Source organism: Phalacrocorax aristotelis, chromosome 15 (genome assembly GCF_949628215.1).
Source record: "Phalacrocorax aristotelis chromosome 15, bGulAri2.1, whole genome shotgun sequence".
In the NCBI taxonomy this organism is placed as follows: domain Eukaryota; kingdom Metazoa; phylum Chordata; class Aves; order Suliformes; family Phalacrocoracidae; genus Phalacrocorax; species Phalacrocorax aristotelis.
In genome coordinates, this window is record NC_134290.1 from 7381897 (window position 1) to 7402787 (window position 20891).

The 20891-nt window shown below is 61.1% G+C and overlaps 2 protein-coding genes and 1 long non-coding RNA gene across 3 annotated transcripts; 1 reads left to right on the forward strand and 2 right to left on the reverse strand.

Moving 5' to 3' along the window:
• Positions 1 to 5507: 5507 nt before the first annotated feature.
• LOC142064703 (uncharacterized) lies at positions 5508 to 8891 on the reverse strand. The gene is made up of 3 exons (XR_012663186.1): positions 8669 to 8891; positions 8245 to 8343; positions 5508 to 7680 (listed from the first exon to the last, which is right to left on the reverse strand). It is a non-coding gene; the product is annotated as an uncharacterized LOC142064703 (long non-coding RNA).
• A 1539-nt stretch (positions 8892 to 10430) lies between these two features.
• CRYBA4 (crystallin beta A4) lies at positions 10431 to 11681 on the reverse strand. The gene is made up of 5 exons (XM_075110187.1): positions 11639 to 11681; positions 11395 to 11513; positions 11032 to 11173; positions 10777 to 10919; positions 10431 to 10652 (listed from the first exon to the last, which is right to left on the reverse strand). Exons 1-5 carry the CDS (start codon positions 11675 to 11677, stop codon positions 10505 to 10507), a joined length of 591 nt encoding a protein of 196 aa, XP_074966288.1. The 5' UTR covers positions 11678 to 11681; the 3' UTR covers positions 10431 to 10504.
• Positions 11682 to 16800: 5119 nt separating this feature from the next.
• Positions 16801 to 20720, forward strand: CRYBB1 (crystallin beta B1). Its single transcript, XM_075110046.1, has 5 exons — positions 16801 to 16941; positions 17845 to 17963; positions 19743 to 19875; positions 20008 to 20150; positions 20424 to 20720. Exons 1-5 carry the CDS (start codon positions 16801 to 16803, stop codon positions 20602 to 20604), a joined length of 717 nt encoding a protein of 238 aa, XP_074966147.1. The 3' UTR covers positions 20605 to 20720.
• The last annotated feature ends 171 nt before the right edge of the window (positions 20721 to 20891 follow it).

The window sequence follows — 20891 nt, forward strand, 5'->3', positions numbered from 1 at the left end:
CCAGCCCCCAACGCCCCACAAAGACACCAGACTGCAGGCTGTTTGCACACTTGCCATGTTCACAGCAGACATTACAGGCAGTAGGGAACTCCTCAGGGCTGTGGGGTCCCACAGGACTCCTGCTCGCACCACTGAGGCAGCACCAGGACCCCCTTCCCCAGAGCATCTTTGCCCCGTGCCAGCACTCAGCCCCACTGTGGCCCTGCCCACTCCTACCGCACTGGGTGTGGGGCAGCAGCAGGGTCCCAGCAGAGCAGGACCAGCCCTGGCCAGCCCTGGCCAGCATGCCCTAGGCAGGATGGTGCACCCCAGGGCTGGGCACCATCCCTGGACCTCTGCCCATATCGCTACCGGGGTGATTTGGCCCCACGCCTACCATCGCTGCAGCTGGTAAAGGGGGATCTGCCCATCACATCCCACCTGCGCTGCCGCTTCCCCTCTTCAGACAGTTCTGGGGGCACCAGCAAAGAGAGATGGACAGAGTGACTTCTCTCCCAGCCAAGGGAAATGGGGAGCAGGGGTGGAGAGGCCAAAGGTGCCAGGGCAGAGCAAAGGAGCAACCTGGCTGTTTTGTGAAGCCTTTCTCATCACCGCCCTGCAGCCCCTCTCTGTCCAGGACCGGTGGTTCTGCAGGGGGGCGCAGCCACCTGATGAGCACTGGTGGCCTGTCCCTACCAAGGGGTCCCTGGGCAACACTTGCTGCCTGTGCAGGGTCACACTTGCCCAGTGCATCCTCTGGGCCATCTGGGTGACTCGTAGTCCCATCCCTTCCCTCAGTGACCAGCCTGGGGAGGTCCCTGTGGGTGCATGGCTGGCTGGAAGGCTGCTCTGGAGCTGAAAGGGGGGTCTGTGGGAGGGCAGCCCCTTGTTGACGGGTGGGCTCTGACAACGCCAGCCCAACACTCATGGTGCTCCTGATCTGTGCAGGAGCCCTGAACCTACCTGCCTCGATGGGCCCAACCCAGCTTGTCCTCCCGCCACCAGCTCCTTCCCATCCCCACACCTCTGCTTGACCCTCTGCTCCCAGCCTGCAGCAGGGCCCTGCCTCCTCCTTCAATCAAAACACAGGAGCATCAGCCCAAAACTCCCCTCTGATCCCAGTCGTGCAGAGGAAAGGGAGGCGTGTGGTTAGTGAGTTATGGTGGAGGTCAGGCAGCCATGGAGCTGGGTGGAGAGGGGAGACCCGTCAGCGTGAGAGACCAGCAAGACCCCCCAGTGAACGACCTGGCTGCAGTCAGTGCAGAGCAGGGATGCCAAGGGAAGGTGGGCAGCATCACAGGATGAACCTGGCTGCCCAGGGGACCCTGCTCTGGCTCTGCCTTCCAACCAGCTGGCTGAGACTGAAGCCAACCAGCAACACTGGGTTACCTGGGGAGGTCCTTGCCTTGGGGTTAGTGAGCACAAGCCAAAGCCAAGAGAGAACAGCCAGACCTGGATGCTGTCCGGAACCGTACAACCCACCCGACCAAAGCTGCCCTGACCCTTGGTTGAGGCAGCCGCCCCCCAAGCCACCACACTGCTGTGTCCCCCCAGCAGCCACAGTGTGGGCTGTCCTCATGAGCCAGCCCCTGTCCTGGCCAGCAGCACAGGGCCACTGTCCTCTCCTGGCACGCAGGGCTTGGTTCTGCCTCACTGGTCATCGCAGCACTGCTGCTGGTACAGCCAGCACTTACTGTTGAGGGTGTCTTACCACAGATCACTACCCTGCATGCCAAACCCATACAGATGGGCCAGATCCTGAAGCCTTAACCCCAGCAGAACCCTTGTAGAGGCAGGGGACGTCTAGCCAAATGACAGACAGGCAAAGTACCCCTGTCCCAGCCTCACAGCGCCCTGGCTCTGCTAGGCAGCCAGCAGCAGAATCATCCTCCACCACCCACTGCCTGCTCCTGCCCGTTCGGCTCGTGGCTGGGGGGACCCTGCGAGTACCAACCCAGTGGTTAGACGCAGCCCTCGGCGCTGTGCGGTTAGTCAGGACCACGCTGCCAGCAATGGCTTCCACATGCATCAGGGTCACTAGATAGACTGCAGAGAGACAAAGGGAGTGAAGAGAGGAGCCCAGGAGCGTGCTGCAGCCACCCCGGCACCTGTGTACCGATGCAGGGAGCAGCACCACACCATTCCCCATGACGAGAGAACTGGGGCCCCGGGAGAGCCCCGAGCTCAGGCTCTGGTAGGGCTCATGGCGATAGCATCGCTCTTTGGGTGAATCTCTCTGCAAACTGGGTTTGCTGGACCTTTACGGCCATTATGCATTGCCCTGTTTTCACTTAGTCTCTTTTCTTCATTTTAGCCACATGAAATTTCTTGGAAAACAGAAGGCCAATAGAGAAATTTTCAAAGCCCCCCAGCCTGAGCACCTTCATTTCCATCACACCAAATGGGAGGTAAAGATGCTCAGCAGCATTGAAAATCGGGCTGCTGCTGGTTAATAACCAAGAGTCCAGGAAGAGGCCCCTGTTCATTTGTCATGGTGAATAGCATCCGAGAATCGAAGTGCAAAGAGTATTTGTTAGTAGCAATAGAAAAACAAGTCAGGAACAATTAGTACAGGTGGTTAGTAACAGAAGCATGGCACAATCGGTCTGACTTAGAGGACATACATACTGGAAGAGAAATGAAGAGAAAAGCAGCAACCGTTAGTTTGTTTAATTCAGTTCAGGAATGTGTTAGTAACAGAGATCTACTGGCTTAAAAAGGAACTGAAAAGCTTCTGCTGATAAAACTGTTTTAGGCTCCTCGTCAGCAGCAGGCTCCACAGGCAGACCTGGGCATGGTGAGCTGGGAAGAAACCCCCTCCTCGTGCCAGCGAGGGCTGCCTGCGCGGTGCAGGGGCTGCCAGCTGCCTCTCCTGCCCACTGCAGGAGCTCAGGTTGCTCAGCCCTGCCCGTGCAGCCTGTCACCAACACAGCAACACCCAGCACTTACAAATGTACTTACCCAGCTTTTCCGTTCCCCTTTAAAGACAGCGCTGGCTGCCCGCAGTTAGTAGGAGGTGAGACAAGGCCGGTTAGTAGGACATGCGCCGGAGCCGGTTAGTGGGTTAGTCCATTTGCCAGGGGCTTCAGCACCCCTCGCAGAGGAGGCGGCAGGGGTCCCAGCGGGTTAGTAGGTTAATATCGGAGCACAGCAGCAGCATGCAGAGCTGGTCCCAGTTAGCCCCCCGCCAGCGGAGTGCTTTCCCGGGGAGGGTCTGCTTGGCTCTGGCGGAAGCAGAGGAGATCCGGCTCAAGAGAGCAGGAGGCTTTTTTGGGCTTTGCCACTGGATTGAGATTTGGGAAGGTGTTAACAGAGGGTTTAGCCTGCGTAATATAACCTACTTTCTGAATTAAATGCTTTGCAGGGATCTGCCCCTATCATCCGTGCTGGTGAGATACAAACTGTCCTGAGCAGCATGTACCCCCACACAACATGTGTTTTCCAGCCCTGGAACTGGAGGCAACAAGAGACAGGCTGCATGGAGGAGACAATCCCAGCAGTGCCGGACTGTCTCGGCATTGCAGGGCTCCGGGGTAAGGGCACTAAAGGAGCTGGAAGAAGCAGAGAGGAAAGGGGTGAAAGCACCACAGGCGGTGCCTGGGGCAAGGCTACAGGTAGCTCTGCAAAAGCAGGGCTTCTGCTGAGACAGCAATGACTGCTCTGGGTCTCCACTGAGCCCCCACTGCCCATGGAGGGAGGAGGAGGTCCAGAAGGAAAACCCACTATATGGAGCAGCGGAAAGGTGCCCCATAGCTTTTCCCCTCCCCATCAGAAGCTGCTTCTCCGCGGGGCTGCCTGCAGGAGCGTGCGGCAGAGCCGTGCTGCTTGCCAAGGCGTGGCAGAAGCAGCGAGCGGCTCTGCATCATGCCCTGAGAAATAAGGCTGGGAAGGGGCACCCAGGGCACCCTCTGGCCTGTGTTCCTCTGGTTCACCTCCTCCTGCAGCGCTAGGTCCCTCTGGTCCCCATGAGGATGCTTCTCCATTTTGGGTGTCAAGGGGCTGTAACGTGTGCCATGAGCCTGCCATGAGCTGTATCTGCCCTCAGCCCCCAGTCTGCTGCACACCCAGCCCTCCCACCTGCTTGGGGGATCCTTGCTGGAGCAGGCAGCAGGGCAGGCAATGGTCGCAACTGCTTACGGGACCACTGTTGGCCCCACATGGACCATTCCACAGGCTTCTCAGGAGGAGGGTGTGCTGCCCATGTCCTTCCCCATGCTCCAGGCTGCTCCACAAACCAATTGTTTTCTCAAAGCAGAGTAGAGTCAGGGTCCTACCAGGTCGTGGCAGTGCAGGGCACTTCCAGAGCAGAAAGCAGGACAGACAGAGGGATGGGCAGGATCAGTGGAGACAACCAGGGTTCCTTTGGGCTCTGGCTATCATGTCTCCTTCAGGATCTGGCACAGCTCTGCTCCTGTCCCCTTCCCCTTCTCCCTCCTTCTACATTGCATTCAGTGAAGAGGACGGGCATCCTGCCCATGCCCTGCCCATTGCTGGGGAGGGCACACAGGGAGACCCATGCACTGGGTCTGGCTGGGATGGAGGGGCAGGAGGGAAGGGGACCCCAGTACTTTGGAGGAAAACCACGCGCTCATGCAGACCCATGTCCTCAGGTGTCACCACCACTGTCTCTTCGGCCATGTCCCCCGCAGCAGCCGGGCTCGTGGCTCTGGCCCATGGCAGCTGGCACTGGGTCACTCTGCCGGGGCTGGCTCAGCTCTGGCATCCGTGCGTGGGCAGCAATGGTGGCTCCTGAGCCCCGGCCTCGCTCTGGGCACAGCCGGTCTGGCTGAGCAGGAGCTGGGGCTGTGCTCCTGGGGCTGGTGGTGCTGGGGAGCAGAGATGCTGTGAGACCCTGGGCAGCGTGGTGGCTGCCCCCTCCCCACCACTGGGCACACATAGGGGACACATTCCTCATGCAGGTGGCCCTGGGGACAGTGTGACCCTGTGGACCCAGCTGGAGCCTAGGGAGAGCCCACAAGGGGATGGAAGCTCATCTGGGGAGGAAGGCTGGGTCTCGGCTGCCCAGAGCCCTCCTGGGTCACAAGGGGTGGGGAGAGAATGGGGCGGGCACCATCCACATCCCCCTCCCTGGGGGTCCTACCTGTAGTCACTGGCTATGCAAGTGCCATGCACTGTCCCCCCGTCCTGTCTGGCTGCTCCACTGCCGTGGCCGCGCAGGGGACTGTGTGTGAACAGACCTCAGGTCAGTCATTAGCAGCTGCAAAAGAAAGCAACCAACGCAGCAAAGGAGAGCAACGAGGCGCCGTCATCCCCAGGCGGAGCCAAGCCGAGCCAGTGAGGGATGCATCGTGCTGCTGGAAGCCTGGCAGGAAAGCCGGCCAGGGCAGGGTGGGCAGGAACACAGGCTGAGCCTTCCTCGGCTCCCCTGCCATTCCTCCAGCTCCCCATCCCTTCAGGATCAAATTCCTGAGGCAACATCCTCTGCTGAGGACCCCACCACTGCTGGCATCACTCCTGGTCCCTGCAGGGTGGCTGGGCGCTGCCCAAAGCTTGGGGCAAAGGACCTCTGCAGGGTGAGACGCCAGCAGCTGAGCCTGCCCTGCATTTCTTCTCCCTCCCGCACACTGGGCTGCCCTGGGGAGTAGGGACCAGCCCAGGTGTCCTCCCAGCTCAGGCAAACTAACACCTCTGTCCTGGTACTGCCTAAGGGTAGCATGGCAAGGCCCAGCTGCCCCCTACAGCAGGTGCTCCCTGTGCCCCATGGATGCCCACCAAAGCCAGCACTGCTCCTAGGTGCCCGGCTGCTCACAGCAGCTCATGTGGCTGCAGGCAGCTGGTGCCAAGCTCTGCTGTGGGCAGCAGCGCGACAAAGGCAGGCAGGACAGAGATGGGGGAGGTCCCCATGGGAATATGTACTCACCCCCTATGTGGGTCTGCTTGGCTGCCTGCCACTTGCTCAGGGACACCCAGTGCCCAAGGAAATGACACCTCTCCCTCCTGTGCCTGTCCCCGTGCAGTGTAGGGGGGAGCCAGAACTGCCACCAGGCACGCGGGGCACTGGGAAGAACACACCAGAATGGTGGCAACGCCCCAAACTCTCTGTCCCTGTCTGCTGCTGGGACTGCCTGCCACTGCTGGTGCCTCTGCCCCGCCACCTCTGCCACTGCCACTATCACTGTCACTGCTGCCTCTGCCTCTGCCCTGTGGTTGAACTGGGTCACTCGTTCCTGCACATGCCGCAGGTGCTGGCTGTAGTGGAGTGGCTGGCAGTCACAGCTGTGCTGCGGTGGGTGCTGCTCCACATCTGCAGGGGTGTGGGCGCACACAGCTGGTGCCAGCAGCCAGTCTGTGCCTGCCCGCCTTCCTCCTGCCCTGCCTGCATGGAAAAGCCATAATGGCAACAGGTCCCAGGGGAGCTGGGCCGTGATGAGTCTGCAGTTCAGCTGTGGAGCCGCTATTGCTTCCCATAGTACATTATCGCCGCATATTGCAGGTGCTGCCTGCAGGACAGTCCCTCCTGCGGGGACAGCATGTCCAGACAGCATTTGCAAACCAGCTGCTGTGGGACTGGGCAGTGGGAGCCAGGCTCAGACTCAGCAGGGGGCTGGGCAGTGGCAGGCACCCAAGATGTCATGAAGCATCTGGCAAATGGATTCCCTGCCTGGATCCAAGCAGGAGGTGCCTGTGGTGGGGCAGGCAGGATGCGTCTGCACAGCCTGGCTGCTGCAGGATGGCCTCTCTCAACCCGCAATGAAGAACATCCCAGGAGGCAGGGGGGTGAAAAACAATTTTGCATGAGCAGCGCTTAGCCAAACACACGTCTTGTGTTTGGCAGCCATGAGCTCGAGCTGCCTATTGCCACAGGGGGTTGGTGGCATGTACGGTGCCCTGGGGCTGAGCACCTAGGTGCAGCATTCAGATTAAACGGCAGCTAAAAACCCCCTCAAGCCAAGAGGAATCTGGAGGGGAGTGCAAGCTCCTCTGCAGGCAGGAGCAGGGAGGTGAGGGCAGCAGGTGAGCTGCCTGTGCATGGCAGGCATGCCACCACCGTGAGCTGCCCGTGTGCTCCTGCCGTGCTGCAGGCATAGTGTTGGCTACTCTGCTGCCCGTGCCTGGAGGGGCAATCTGTGATATGCAGCATCTGGGCACCCCCAACCCCCCAGCTCCCGGCAGCAGATTCAAAGCACCCCTGCCCTTGGCCCTGCCAGCACTCCCCATCCCTCGCTGCCAGCCAGCAGAGCACCAGGCTCCAGCACAGCCCAGGCTCTGCTGCTGCCGAGGCAGTGCCGGGTGCTGCCTCCCTTTGTCTGCAGCTCTTGGGGCTGGGCAGCCTGGGCAGCCCCGGCAGAAGGCGGGGCGGGGAAATCTCCCTGCAAGCCCAGAAACGACTAAAAACCTGATTATTTCTGGGCTCCTCCTGGCTCCCCGGGGCAGGATGTAATTGCACACACAAAAGGCGGTGAGACAATGAGCGAGAGAAAATGGCTCCCCAAAAGGAGCCCGGGTAGCATCTGTCAGGTTAACTCTTTGCAGGGGGAAGGGCTGTGTTGAAGCACCCTGGAGGGGTGCTGGCCCCGGCCTCTCCTCTAATCCCCTACCTAAGATCACCAGGTTTAGGAGAAAATGGTGGTTTCAAGACAAAGAAGTAAACCAGCATTTTGGCTACATTTCCTTCCAGGAGCATTGAAAATCAGGCAAGAATCCATTTACCTGTCTCGAGCCCTATTCTTGATGAGGTTTCTGAAAAAAAAATACAAACAAGTGGTGCATCAGTTAATATTAATTGTGGTCGGGGGCTGCAGCCGGTGCCGAGCGGGAGCCAGGCTGCCGGGGTGCCTCCGCCCGCACCGGGCATCCCCCGCCGGGCCGGGTCTGTGGCCGGGAACACGCTGTGGATGCGCTGCTGCTCCTGCCCCTAACAAAGGGAGCGGGGCCCAGGCTGCCCCCAGCCTGGTACCCCTTGGGAGAGGTTGGTGGCTCCTGCCATTGCGTGGGGGTTCGCGTGGGAATTATTTATAACCAGGAATATTAATATATTGGTGTTTGGGGGTTTTTTTTGAGACCGAGCTGCCGGAGCAGCAGCGCCTGCCGGCCCCGCATCCTCCCGGGAGCGATGCCCGCAGTACCAGCCGTGTCCCGGGGCAGCACCTCTCCCCGCTCCTGTCCGTGCATCCCGCCCCGAGGTAGGGGGAGACCCCCGGGGCTCCGCCTGATGCCCCTGCGCCCCCAGACCTCACCAGCGCCTGGAGAGGAGCAACATTTCCATCCGGAAAATAGCAGAGAGAAATGTAAGCGAGGCTTTACCTGATTTCCAGGGGAGGGCTGGGCTCGGGAACCGCCGGGCTCCGCACGCTCCTGGCCGCCGTGCAGCTTCTTTGTGCTGGAGCTTTCCAGAGAGCATCCCTGAGGAAGATATTGCCATGCAAACTCCTCCTCCCCGCAGCCCCCGCCGGGCCCGCCCGGCCCTACCTACGGCGCAGGAGGATGCTGCAACTCCCATTAAATTTTAATGCTGGAAATGCGGCCGAGTCACCTTCCCGCCCTCCACCCCCCGCTCCCGCACCCCGCCCGCCGCCCCGCACCGCTCCCCGCTGCGGCAGGCCCCGGGACCAACCCCCGGCCACGGCCCCGCTGCAAAAGCCACCATCCACCCCCTGCCGGGCCCCCGGCCCGCCCTGCTGCCACGGGCTCCCCACAGCCATTTGGGGTGGCGTGGGGCACCCCCTACCCGTGGGGTAGGGAACACGGGGCAGAGGATGCTGGGCAGGCAGCGCTTGCGGGCAAACCACTCGGGGTCGCGGTGGGCAGGATCCGGCCGTGCTCCGCGGGGAGGAAGGGACGGCAGAGAGCCCAGCCCAGCCTGGGGACACGTCGGTGGCCGTGGGGCCAGCACACGGGGGGGCCGGGAGTGCCGCAGCCCCGCCCGGCCGTGCCCAGCGGGGCAGACCCCCCATCCTGGGGGCCGGAGGGCTGTGCAGCTGCTGGGCTCTTGCATTGTTCTCCAGGTCCCCGCTGGGTCCCCGGGGACCCACGGGTCCCGCCGCCAGCTGCCCTCCGTGCCTGGCTGCACGCCGGCCCCACTCCCGCCCCCCCGCGTCCTCCCCGGGTTCTGGGGCTGGGCAGGGGCAGCGTGGGCTGGGCGGCACCGGGCTCCCCACCAGATGTGGCCACGAAGGGGCCTGCAAGCTCTGCTCCTCCAGGTCTTGCTGACTGGCAGCTCCAGACATGTTTGTCCTGGGGCGGCAGAAGGGTTTCACTCAGCCCACCCCAAAACTTTTTGTTTCTTCTTCTATTCTGCATTTTTAATAACGATTTCCTGCGGAGAGAGTCCATTCCTGGGCAGCATTGCCTCTGATGGTGGTCTTTTCTGCTGCAAATGTCAGGAATGGGACATTTTCATCACGTCAAACCTTTTCTCCAGAGCTTGGCTGAAACAAGAAATTTTCCAGAGCAGCCTTTCCCCGTCACATTTTCAGCTTCAGTTAACCACTGCTTTCTCAGGAGCTGAAGACGATGGTTTAGCAGCAGTACCCAATGGCTTCTCGCTGCCCAGGTTTCCTGCAGTGACAGCCCAGGGCCAGGCAGGAGGAGCAGGCCCTGCCTGTGCCCACTGCACTGCTGTGGCAAATGCAGAGCCACAAGCCTGTGGTGTCACCTCACTGCTCCAGGGCCAGCACACGGCTTGGCCTGGTCCCCTGCACCACTGTGGGTGGAGGGGCTCACCTGCCTCTGCCCTGGGCTCCCCGCTCTGCTCTGGGCACGGGAGGGTGCTGCAAGCTGGTCTGGGCGCAGGGCTGTGTGCGTGGGTGTGCATGAGTACAGGGGTACATGCACAGGTGTGTGCATGGGTGCAGGGCTGTGCATGGAGTGCAGGTGCAGCTTGATGAATCCTGCAGCTCCTTCCAGCTCCCGAGCAAGGCTGAGGCTCAGCAGTGGCCGCATGGTGTCCTCCTCAGCCTTGCTGGAGCTGCAGCATAGCCCCGGGCAGGTGCTGGCAGAGCCGATGGAGTCTGCGGGGCAGTGGGGATGTGTGGGCCCTGCAGGGCCCCTGAGCCGGCAGCTGGGCTAGCACAGGGATGGGATAGACAGACAGTCTCACCGGTGGGATGTGCAGCACTGTGCAAGGGCTGCATTGCTGTTCCTGTTGACTCAGTGCCTGGCTCCTCATCCCTGCACTGGGCCTGACCAGTGTGCCCCAGCCCCCAGCCCCACAGCTCCTTGGGTTCTGGCAACGGGGCCAACAGCAGGCCATCACACTGCATGGCAGCTCTGTACGTGAGCCGGGCAGGGCCTTCCCCTGCCTGCAATGGGGACATGTGGATGCCTGTGCTGGCTGCAGGGGCAGAAAAGGACAGTCATCATCCCCATCCCATCCTTGCCCCTGCAGAGTCCCCACCCTGCCCTCAGTCATGGCAATATTCTCAGCCAAACACCCCCATGGCACCCCCTCCCCAACTGCCAGCGTGCCACCTTGGACAACTGAGCCTTTATTGAGCTTTGCCCCCGCCACCCTGCGGGAGAGACGGTGTCCAGAGCATGTGGCTGGCGGCTCCGGTGCCGACAGTCACTGCTGGACCCTGCGGATGGACTGGACCTGGCCCGTCTGTGCGTGGGAGCCCCACTCCCGCACGTGCTTGTACTCGCCCCCGCGGCTGTCGCTCTCCAGGAGGTACTGGAAGCCCCGGTACCCCGGGTACTGTGAGCAGACCCACCTGCGAGAGAGCACAGAGCGGCAGCGGCTCAGGGCTGGCAGCACCATGAAGCACCCTGTGCTGCAGGTTCTGAGCTGCCCCTGGTGCCAGGTCCCAGCACGGTGCAAGCCCCTGGAGTACTCACGCGCCAGAACGGACGAGGAAGGAGCCCACAGCATTGCTACCCCAGCCGAGGGCGGGTAGCGAGGGGCAGTCATCACTCAGCTCCCCCCGCCTGCCCTGGAAGTTCTCCTGCTCAAAGATCATCAGCCTGCTGCGCCCATGGTCCTGCCACCGAGAGGGGCACAGTGTCGGCACAGCTGCCCTGCCCGGCCCCCTGGCCGGCAGCCAGCGGTGGGCTTTGGGGACCAGCCCCACGGCAGGGAGCCAGGGCACTCACAGCACAGGCGATGGGGCGGAAGGAGCACAGCCTTTCCACGTGGTAGGCATTGCTGCCGCTCCACGCCTCCCAGCATGGGTATTCGCCACGTTCCAGGACGAACTGCTGCCCCTGGAAGCCACAGTGCTCGAAGCCTGCCCACCTGCCAGGGCGGGAGGGGGGTAAGACCCCCGTGGCACCCACCACCCTGCTCACACGCAGGGCAGAGCCTGCTGTACCCTGCAGGGATGAGGTTGTTCCCTGGAGGAGGCAGCCCCATGGCTCGGGTGGCAAAAAGCACTGGAGATCTCATCCTCCAACCCCCCTACATCCGTGGGGTCCCACAGCACCATGGGGTGGCAGCCCCCTGTAACCCTCACTCACGCCCCACTCTCGATCTTGCAGGAGCGGACAGTGCTGAAGCCGTGCTCTGGGGTGCTGTAGCAGTCACTGGTGAACTCATGCTTCTTGCCCTGGAAGAAAGCCTCATCCCACACCACGATCTGGGGAGGATGGAGTGGGTCAGGGGGCTCCGTGGGTGCAGAGGCCCCAAGGAGACACTGCACCCCCATGCCTGGGTGTTCACGGGGCTCAGGCTGCGTCGCCGGTCCTCCCCAGGCTCCCGTACCTTCCAGAGACCAGAGGATCTCCTGCAGCGGTGGGTCATGGTGGCTCTATTGGAGCACAGGGGAATGGGACTGTTAAAACCTGCCCTGGGGCCAGCGCATTGCTGGCCCCCATGAGCCTGGCCTCGCTGCTGCAGCCTGGCCAGACCCACCAGCCCTGCGCTGGGGGCTTGGCTGTTCCCTGGGACTCCCATGTCCTCAGACTGGGCTTCAGGCCATGCGTTGCACGGGCAGTGCAGGCAGATGAAGGCAGGAGTCCGTAGTCGCCTGCTCTGCTCTGCGGGGCTCACTCCAGCCTCTGCCCAGATGAAACTACCCTCGGGAGCCTGTGCACATCCCTTCACCAGCGGCATGGGACACGGTGATGGAGTGGGTCCACGCCAAAGCAGGTGCAGAGCATGGGCCAGGGCTCTCCCAGCCCACCCAGGGCTGCCATCCAGGCCATGTGGAGCAGTGGGTGTCTGGCAGGGCAGCTGCAGCCCTGGCAGCCATCCTGACAGCACATGGCACAGCACCGCAGTGGGGTGAGCACGCTGCGTGCCTGTGCATGGGGCTGCCCACAGCTCCCTGTGCCCAGGGAGGCTCCTCCTTCTGCAGGCATATCCCGCTGCCAAAGCCCCTGTGCAGGCAGCCCTGGCGCAGGCAGCCCCGGCGCAGGCAGCCCCGTGCAGGTCCCCTGGCATGCTCACCACAAACAGGCAGGGCTGGTGCCCGGGGCTGCAGCCAAGGTGGTGCTGAGCCAGGAGCACTGCAGAGGTGGCTGCGTGCCCACGCTGAGGAGCAGCACCCCGCTCCACTGCCACAGCCTGATCCCCCCACACCATTCCCCCGCGCCGAGGCGTGTGACAGCAGAGCGGTGCCACAGCCTGTCCATGGCAGCTGCCCTAGTCTCATGCCCTGGCTGCAGGACCCCACACCCCCTGGCCGGGTCATGTTTGCAGAACAATGTCCAGCCCCAGCTCTCTAATCCTCCTCCACATTTCCCCACAACTGCTCCGCTCCTAGGACCCAGTCATGCGGGGCAGAGGCAGCTGCTGCCAGGCTCCCGCGCTTACCTGGGGTGAGGCGCTGGTGCCTGGGGAGGTGACATGCCCAGCAGCCCTCCGGCTGGGTTTTTATAGCCTCTGGATAGAGACAGAGCCCAGAAGAGCATTACTGAAACCTCTAACTCAGCACATGGTGGGGAGGAGGGACTGTGCAGAACAAAGGCGATGCTGCAGAGAAGCTGATGAGCCGGGACGCCACAGCTCCCGCTCCCCCAGCCCACCGGGCACAGGCTCTGACCCCCAGCCCCGCAGGTCTGGAGCCGGGGCATCGCCCCTGGGGGTCTGCCGGCGCTCCTGCCACATGCCCTGCCCCAGCGTGCCGCCGGGCTGGAACCATGCCTCCCAGCTCTGGCAGCGCTCCTCCTGGCGCTGGGCAGCGCTGCCCGCCCCGTGCCTTGGCCGGGGGTGTGCGGAGGTTTTCTCACTTGCATTTCTGGGAAGTAGGATGGGAGGCGTGTCTCCACTTGCGGCGGTGCTTGCTGTCCCTGCTAGGGCAGAGCAGCTCCCCCGGAAAGCCGGGGCAGCTCTTTTGCAAGCTGAGCACACAGCAATCACGGAGCATTGTAAGGAGCGGGGGTGGGGGCACAGGAAAGCACAGAGCAGGTTTGCAAAGCATTAGAGGGACTAAAGATGCAGATCAAGACTTAGGAAGTGCTGCAGCAGCCTCCTGCCTCTGTGTGCAGGGACCTGGATAGAGCCCACTGCATCTACATTTTGGGTACCTAAATACCTTCAAGCTTCGCCCACAGCGACATCCCCACCAAATCGTCCCGGGGTCATGCTGGGAGCATGCAGGGCTCTGAGGGCTGAGCACCTCGCAGAGGCACCCACGCAGCCTGCCTGTCAGAGCAGGGAGCAGTGGGGCAGCAGCGAAAGGAAGCTGTTGAGCCAGGTGGCAAAACCTGTGTTCCCAGGTAGTGTTGTGTTTTGAGACAGCATTTGCCAGGAAACTGCCAGGTGGCTGAGCTGGAGCATCCTCCTATGTGCAGCCACAGCCCTGGCAGCCCCAGGCACCGTGGGGGAGGCAGAGCAGGCAAGTACAGCAGCTGAGGATCTCGCATGCAACCAGCTGCTCCAGGCCGCAGTGGGGCTGTGCAGGCTGTCCCCAACATATGCAGCCCCCAGCAAATGTGTGTTTGGCACAAGTTGCCCACAGCCTCTCACTGTGGCCTGAGCTAAACTCAGCTTGCTGCTGGTCACCAGCACGGTGACCACAGCCCGCTCGCTCTCTGTGATGTGCCCTGGCACTGGGATGTTGTTGTATGAAGCCCAGGCTGGGACTGGGTGCACCCACGGTGCCACTCAGAGCTGGGCAGGGGACACAGCAGCAGGAGCTCTGCATGCAGCAGGACTCACCGGGGCAGAACAAACCCCTCGCGCTGGGCATACGCCTGTGCCTGTGCCTGCTGGGGCTGAGCTGGGTCAGCTCCAGCCATCTGCACTGGGGGTGAGGCTTGGGCAGTGTTTGAGCTGTGTTTCCCACATGCCCCTCCGTGCTGGGGCAGGACGGTGCAAGCAAGGGGCTGGGGCAGGATGGGACACTGCAGCAAGGGGCTTTCTAAAGCCCCTGCTGCTGGCTGCAGGGATGGTCAGTGGGGAGGGCGGAGATTTTGTGTCTGTGGGGTTCAGGAACTGCCGAGGACAGAACCCTGCCATCAGCCCTTCCACAGCACCATCTCAGGAAAAATCACTGTGCTGCTGAGCCTACAGAGTAACAGCCAAAGCAGCATGGAGCAGCCATCAGGAGCACAGCTGAGTCCCCCCAAGCACAGTTTTCCAGTGCCCAAGTTCAAAGGTGCAGGGAGCTGGAGGGAAAGTGGAGCCAGGAGCAGGGCAGCAGGAGCTGGGGGGTGGGTAAGACCTGCTGATTAATGCTCAGGAGCCACAGGCAAGGCAGCACGGTCGAAAAACCCACCCTGGCACCGAGAGGAAGAGAATGCAGCCTAAAATAGAAATCTGTCTAACAAACATGAAAATGAATGCAAATCAAAAGCCATGAATTATAAAAAGATGCCCAGTGTCAAGGTGAGAGACCAGACTGTGGGGAATGCCCAGGGGAAATGGGGCAGCAGCACCCACACCCAGCATAGCCCGCCATAAAACCACAAGAAAAGAAGGCATCAATAAATGCTTTTTATTCAGGATTTTGGACAATAGCCCAGAGGGTGCAGCTGGATCCCACTGCTGCTGGTTGATGCTACCTACTCTTGAGGGGAATAAAAGATGACAGCAAAACTGAGGGCTCTGAGCTTTCTGAATGTGCAGCCTTGAGTAATTCACTGCTGCCAGCGATGAGGAGCCAGCCCAGGAGTGCTGGTGCTGGGTGCTGCAGGAGGCTGAGGGTATTGGAAAGTACTGGGAGGAAACAAGTGCGCAGGTACTTACATGATGAACAGGGACACAGCAGGCAAACAGGGCAAGCAGCTGATAGGAGGCTCGGTGGGAATCAGGGGAAGGTTCCCCCGAAGTGCCTCCTGGTGCTGAGAGCAGCCAAGGGGTGCAGGAGCTGTGGCACTGCAGACTGAGCCGCAGGAGGGATGGGTGGCCAGTGTGTCCCCAGCCAGCCACCCCATGGCCCCCTCCACCTGTCATCAGTCAGAGACAGCACTGATGCACCAAAACCCCATGTGGGATTTTGTACTGTACAGCGTGGTGATGGCAAAACTAGGGATGGTATAGAATCAGCACAGCACAGGTTAAATGAGCTAAAAACCAGCCAGTGGACACAGTTACCAGGGAAATCCTCAAAGGAGAACATAATTTTCAGGGACTGAGATGTTTTGGAAAGTGTCAGATTTGATTACAAGTCATTCAGAAAAAAAAAAAACTCTTGATGCATTTCAAAACATTTAAGTCTTGCATCCTGGAACCTTTAGGGCAGCGCACTCAGGTGTTTGTGGGTATGGAATGATGTTTAAAGCAAGAGATTTACTGTTTAGAGGGGAGAAATGAGCACAGTGCAGCCATAGGGCTGGGCACCATGCAGCCACGGGGCACAGGCTGCAGCAGCACTGGAGCTGGGTGCCTGTGTGGGTCTGGTACCAGGGGCAGTGGGCAGGGGAGGGTGGCGTGCCGGTGCTGGCCGGGCCACATGAGGGCTATATATGCCCTGTTGGGGTGGCCGCACGTGGGGCAGCGGGTGCCGCCGCGCGCTGCAAAGTGGCACGGTCAGGTCTTCTGTTGTGCCATGGGCACAAAGGAAAGTGCTGGGTTCAGCGGCTGGGCACGGGGCTGGGGAGAGGCTTCCAGCTCGCCCAGCGTTTTGCAGGATGTGATGACTGGGCGGCCGCACAGACACTGATGAGCTGGCAGTTCCTTTGTGTGCCTGCCTGGGGGTCTGCCCTTGCCAGGCTATAAAGTGGGGGCCTCTCTGCACCCCAAAACACGAGCCCGCTCACTCCAACAAGAAGCAGCAGCTGCCCAGGTAAGAGGACAAAGTCCCCGGGCACCGGACTGCAGCCGGACCTGAGGGGGGAAGAGGGAAACGCAGGGTCTCATCCATGACCACCGCCGTAGCCACCATGTCTTAGAGCACCCCGGTGCTCAGTATCCCGCTGCCCTCTGCTCCCCCAGCAGCCACTGGTGACACTTACCTGTGGGGCCACTGGCAGGGTGCCCTGCGGGGAGCCTCATGCAAACTGGGCTGTCCCTTTCTCACCCCTTCACATGCTGCCCTGCTGCCCAGCCGGGCTCCCAGGCACACCCCGTGTAGGACACCCCAGCACCCGGTGCAGCATCAGGCCCCAGTCCGGCTCGGGAGAGCAGGGAGTGGCTGGGCACCAGTGTTTGGGACTGCCCTGGGCACCCCTGCAGTGGTGGGACAATGCTTAGGGCTCTCCTGACCACAGAAGGAGAGTGTGGGCACCTGGGACCTCCCATGGTTCTCCTGGTGAAGGCAGGACCCTGCTGCCTGTGCCTGCCTGGAGAACCTCTCCCGGCAGCTCCCCTCCCAGCCCCAGCCACCCACCCTATTGCTGAGTCCCCCCATCTCAATGCAACCACCCTGGGGCAGGGCGAGGGCTGGGGCAGGTGGTGGGCGCCCACAGCCATGCATCCCCTCTAACCTGCTGCTGGCATCTCTGCTGGGTGCCCTGTCCCAGACTTGAGCCAACATCGTGATGTCTGAGACCACAAAACCCGCTGCTCCTGGCCAGGCTGTGGAGGACAGGGAGAAGGCGGCCCCAGCGGCAGCTCCATCCTTTGACCCTGCTCCCGTCACAAACAGCAAGGGTGAGGAGCCCACCACAGAAGCCTTCAGGGTAAGCCCGGCTGCTCCGCACATGCAGTGATGCAGTCCGGGGGTGAGGGATGGTAGCAGCATCTCTGGGGCAGCCAGCAGGAGAAGAATGCAGGCGGCCCAGGGGCAAGGACCCTCCTCCAAGAGCAGGTGGAGAGTGTCGATGAGGCCATCCTTCCCTGCTGTGTGTGTCCTGGGCAGCAGCTTTCTAGGTGCAGGATTCGAGCAGCCACTTGCGGGGCTGCTCTAGGAGGGATGCGCTCTGGGTGCCCTTTGGCTGGGACAGCTTGCTGGGACAGGCTTTGGAAATGCTCTCCCCTGGGTCATGTGTCAGGGCTGCCGCCTGCTCTGTCTTGTGACCCTCCACATGCGGGGGTCCTGCAGTGCTGTGGGAGGGTGGAGGAGGAGGCGGTGGGTGACAAGGCCAGCACCAAAATGCCACGGTGACGCCAGGTCATTGTGCCACAGAGGTGCCGCAGTGGGGCTGGGGACAAGGAATGAGCGATCTGAGGGCTCTGGTGACACTTCTGCACATGCCAGGCAGTGAAAGCCATGGCACGGATGCAGCTCCTGGAAAAGCAGCTCCTTCCCAGCCTGGCTGAGGCCTGATGTGGGCACCAGCACAGGGAGACGTGGCTTCACAGCAGCAAAACTGGAGGCAGGATGAGGCTGTCTGGGAGCAGGGATGACTGACAGGAGGGGACCTTCCTGTGCTCAGCCCATGGTGGGATGGGGCTGCTCATTACAGAGCCCAGCTCAGCTTGGCCAGGCACCAGACCTGAAAAGTTGCAGGAAGCCTTGGAGAGCTGAGGAGTACACGTGGGCAGTGGGTTCATGGATGCTGGATCCACGCAGGGACACGCAGCACCACCCTGCCCTCCCTGAGCATGCCTGTCCCTGTCCAACCCTTTCCCTCTGCCCCCAGATCACCGTCTTTGACCAGGAGAACTTCCAGGGCAGGCAGATGGAGTTCACCACTGAGTGCCAGAACCTGGCAGACCGTGGCTTCGACCGGGTGCGCAGCGTCATTGTCACCTCTGGACCGTAAGTGTCCCCAGCCATGGAGAGGACCGTATCCCTGGAGATGACCTGGGGAGGTGGTGATGCAGTCCTGGGGAGCAGCCCCAGGTGCAGCGTGATGTGCAGGGGCATTTCCCTGCAGCCCGGGCAGAGAGCAGAGCAGGGGCAGCGCAGGAGCAGAGCTGGGGACCCCAAGCCTCCTTTGAGGAGAGCAGGACAGCCTGGGCAGGTAGGGAGCACACCAGGGCCATTTGTAAAGCAAAGGGCACTAGAGGTAAAGCCAAAAGCTAAGGAAAGCTGTCCATCAGATCTGCTACCTGAGGCTGTCTATGAAATGCAAGAGACCTGTAGAATTTGGAGAAGCCAACGTGAAACAAGGCCGGTCCTTTGGACCAGTCTGGTGACCAGGGCCACTGCAAGGACAGGGTTGGAGCGGGCAGGGGAGGGCAGGCAGGCAGCCCCACGCCCACCTGCACCCAGGCAGCTGAGCAGGGTTAAGGGGGCTGGGAAGGTCTGAAATCCACAGGAACAGTTGACACAAGCAGGGACAAAAATGATCACCAAACTAGATGACAACTGCACAGTCAGATGATCTTTGTGTTGAAAGAGCATCTCACCACTGACGTGCCCAGCTGGAAATGCCATGCCTGGGAAGGCAGCCTGGCGGCAGTGGGACAGCTGGTGGGGGCTGGCAGTGCTGCGGGAAGGATGCGTGGGACACGGCTTGCCTTGATGGCAGCCTTGAGGGACTGGGCAAGGTGACCTTTGTTTGGTCACCTTGAATGACACCATATAGCACTGATGACAACTTTTTTATTAGAACCCGGAATATACAACTTTTCTTGAAAAAAAGGGGGGATGGAGCAGCCCCCATGGAGCTCAGGTGTGACGCCTGGGAAGCTGCACTAGATATAGAAAGGGTGAAACTTGGAGAACAGAGTATTTAAGTGTCATTGGGGTCCTAAATCCTCGGTCTCCTTGAGAGTCACTGGTGAGACTCTGTGCCCAAAAACTTACTTAGGGAAAGACAAAAGCAAAATCAGCCAAGCTCCGCCTTAAAAGTCAGTCTAAGGTCATGCTGCCTGTGGCACTCAAACATGTCTCCTGACATTAGGAAAATAAAATACCTATTGGCATCTGCAGAAATAGCCCCGTTTGGCAGGGGAAACGGGAAGCAGAACATGCAGGGCCATGCCGGTGTCAAGGGTTTTTGCAGCCCTGAGCCTGTGACATTCACAGCACAGCAGCACCTTGTGGCATTGCAAAAGAGGTGACATTGCAGCTGAACAAACCCGGAGTGCCCACACCCTGATAATGGGATGAATGCCAGAGCTGGCTGAAGCTGGTGCACTGAAGCATGCAAGCGTGCCAGGATTAGACAGCCTGGGCAGCCCTGGCCGGGGCTCAGTGGAGCAAGAGGGAAAACAAAGTCCTGAGATGACGCAAGGATGAGTCTCCAGGTGTGCAGCATGCAGGGCTTGCCAGCTGCCCCAGGGTCCTGCTGCTCCCCGGGCTGAGGAAGGGGAGCACTGCAAGCACGCTGGTGTCTGCTGCCAGCCTTGGATGCGTGCACCAGTGAGCGCTCCGCTGAGAGCTCAGTGCTTCATGGCAGCTGCCAGCTCTGCGCATGCCGTAGTGTCTGTCCTCTGAGAAAGGTGGGAGCAGGATGGTGGGGCCAGCCCTGACACCCACAGCCTGTTTGGGTGCTGGGAGCCTGGCTCCAGCACCCCACAGGCTGGCAGAGCAGGAGAGGAGCTGTTAGGTGGCACCTGACCTGCTGTCTTGTCCTATCCCTCTCCCTAGCTGGGTGGCCTACGAGCAGGCCAACATGCGCGGGGAGATGTTCATCCTGGAGAAGGGCGAGTACCCTCGCTGGGACACCTGGTCTAGCAGCTACCGGAGCGACTGCTTCATGTCCATGCGTCCCATCAAAATGGTGAGTGGTCCAGGAGCAGAAAGCACCCGGCGGGGTCTGGCCAGGGCTGGATCTGTGCTGCTCGATGCCTTGCTGCTGCAAGCTTCAGGGCTTTGGCCACTCGACCCAGCGCTTTCCCTCTGTCTTCCCCAGGAGGCTGAGGACCACAAAATCTCCCTGTACGAGTCTGCTGACTTCAAGGGCAACAAGATGGAAATCCAGGAGGACGACGTGCCCAGCCTCTGGGCTTACGGCTTCTGCGACCGTGTGGGCAGCGTGCAGGTGCCCAGTGGAACGTAAGCCGGGCCATGGCAGTAGCTGCCTCCTGCCAGGCTCCCCGTCCTCCCCCGTGCCCTGGCTCGCTGCCAGCTGATCCTGAGCCCCTGCATGGGGGTCTTGGGTGCCCAGAAAATGCCAAACGGCTGTTTTCGGTGGTGGAGCCCAGGGGTTTGCACCCAGCGCATGGGAGGCAGGGGGCTCTGCCGGCTTTCCAAGAGTATGCCGGCCATGCCACCACTGCCTTTATTGGCTGACCCCGCTCAGGTGCCCTCTGTTTGCTTTCCCTGCAGCTGGGTCGGGTACCAGTACCCTGGCTACAGAGGCTACCAGTACCTCTTTGAGACCGGAGAATTCCGACACTGGAATGAGTGGTGTGCCTTCCAGCCCCAGATCCAGTCCATCCGCCGCATCCGGGACATGCAGTGGGACCAGAAGGGCACCTTTGTCACCCCTGACGCACCCTCCAACTGAGCGTGCTGCCTGCTAGCTATGAGTCCCGGGCCCTGTGGGGCACCCCCGCCTCCCCTGCTCAGCACTTTCCTTGTACATTGCACATTCCCTGGATGTACTTTACCTTGTGAGGCAAATTAAAAAACATGGAAGACTAGAGCTGCTCTGGTGTTGGTGGTGCATGGGATGCTTTGCATCAGCTCTGCTTTTCTGTCCTGCTCAAGCCTTGTGTTGGAAGCTGGGTGGGACACGATGTAGGGTGATTTTCCCAGGGAAAACCCTCTCAGGCAGGACACCCTTGCCCCCCC

Coding starts and splice junctions, on each gene's coding strand:
- CRYBA4 (XM_075110187.1), bottom strand. CDS start 11,677: ATGACCCACCGCTGCAGGAGATCCTCTGGTCTCTGGAAG. Junction 11,174..11,394: donor TGCAAGATCGAGAGTGGGGC/GTGAGTGAGGGT, acceptor CCGCCCTGGCAG/GTGGGCAGGCTTCGAGCACT. Junction 10,920..11,031: donor TCCGCCCCATCGCCTGTGCT/GTGAGTGCCCTG, acceptor TCTCGGTGGCAG/GACCATGGGCGCAGCAGGCT.
- CRYBB1 (XM_075110046.1), top strand. CDS start 16,801: ATGTCTGAGACCACAAAACCCGCTGCTCCTGGCCAGGCTGTGGAGGAC. Junction 16,942..17,844: donor CCACCACAGAAGCCTTCAGG/GTAAGCCCGGCT, acceptor CTCTGCCCCCAG/ATCACCGTCTTTGACCAGGA. Junction 17,964..19,742: donor GTCATTGTCACCTCTGGACC/GTAAGTGTCCCC, acceptor CCCTCTCCCTAG/CTGGGTGGCCTACGAGCAGG.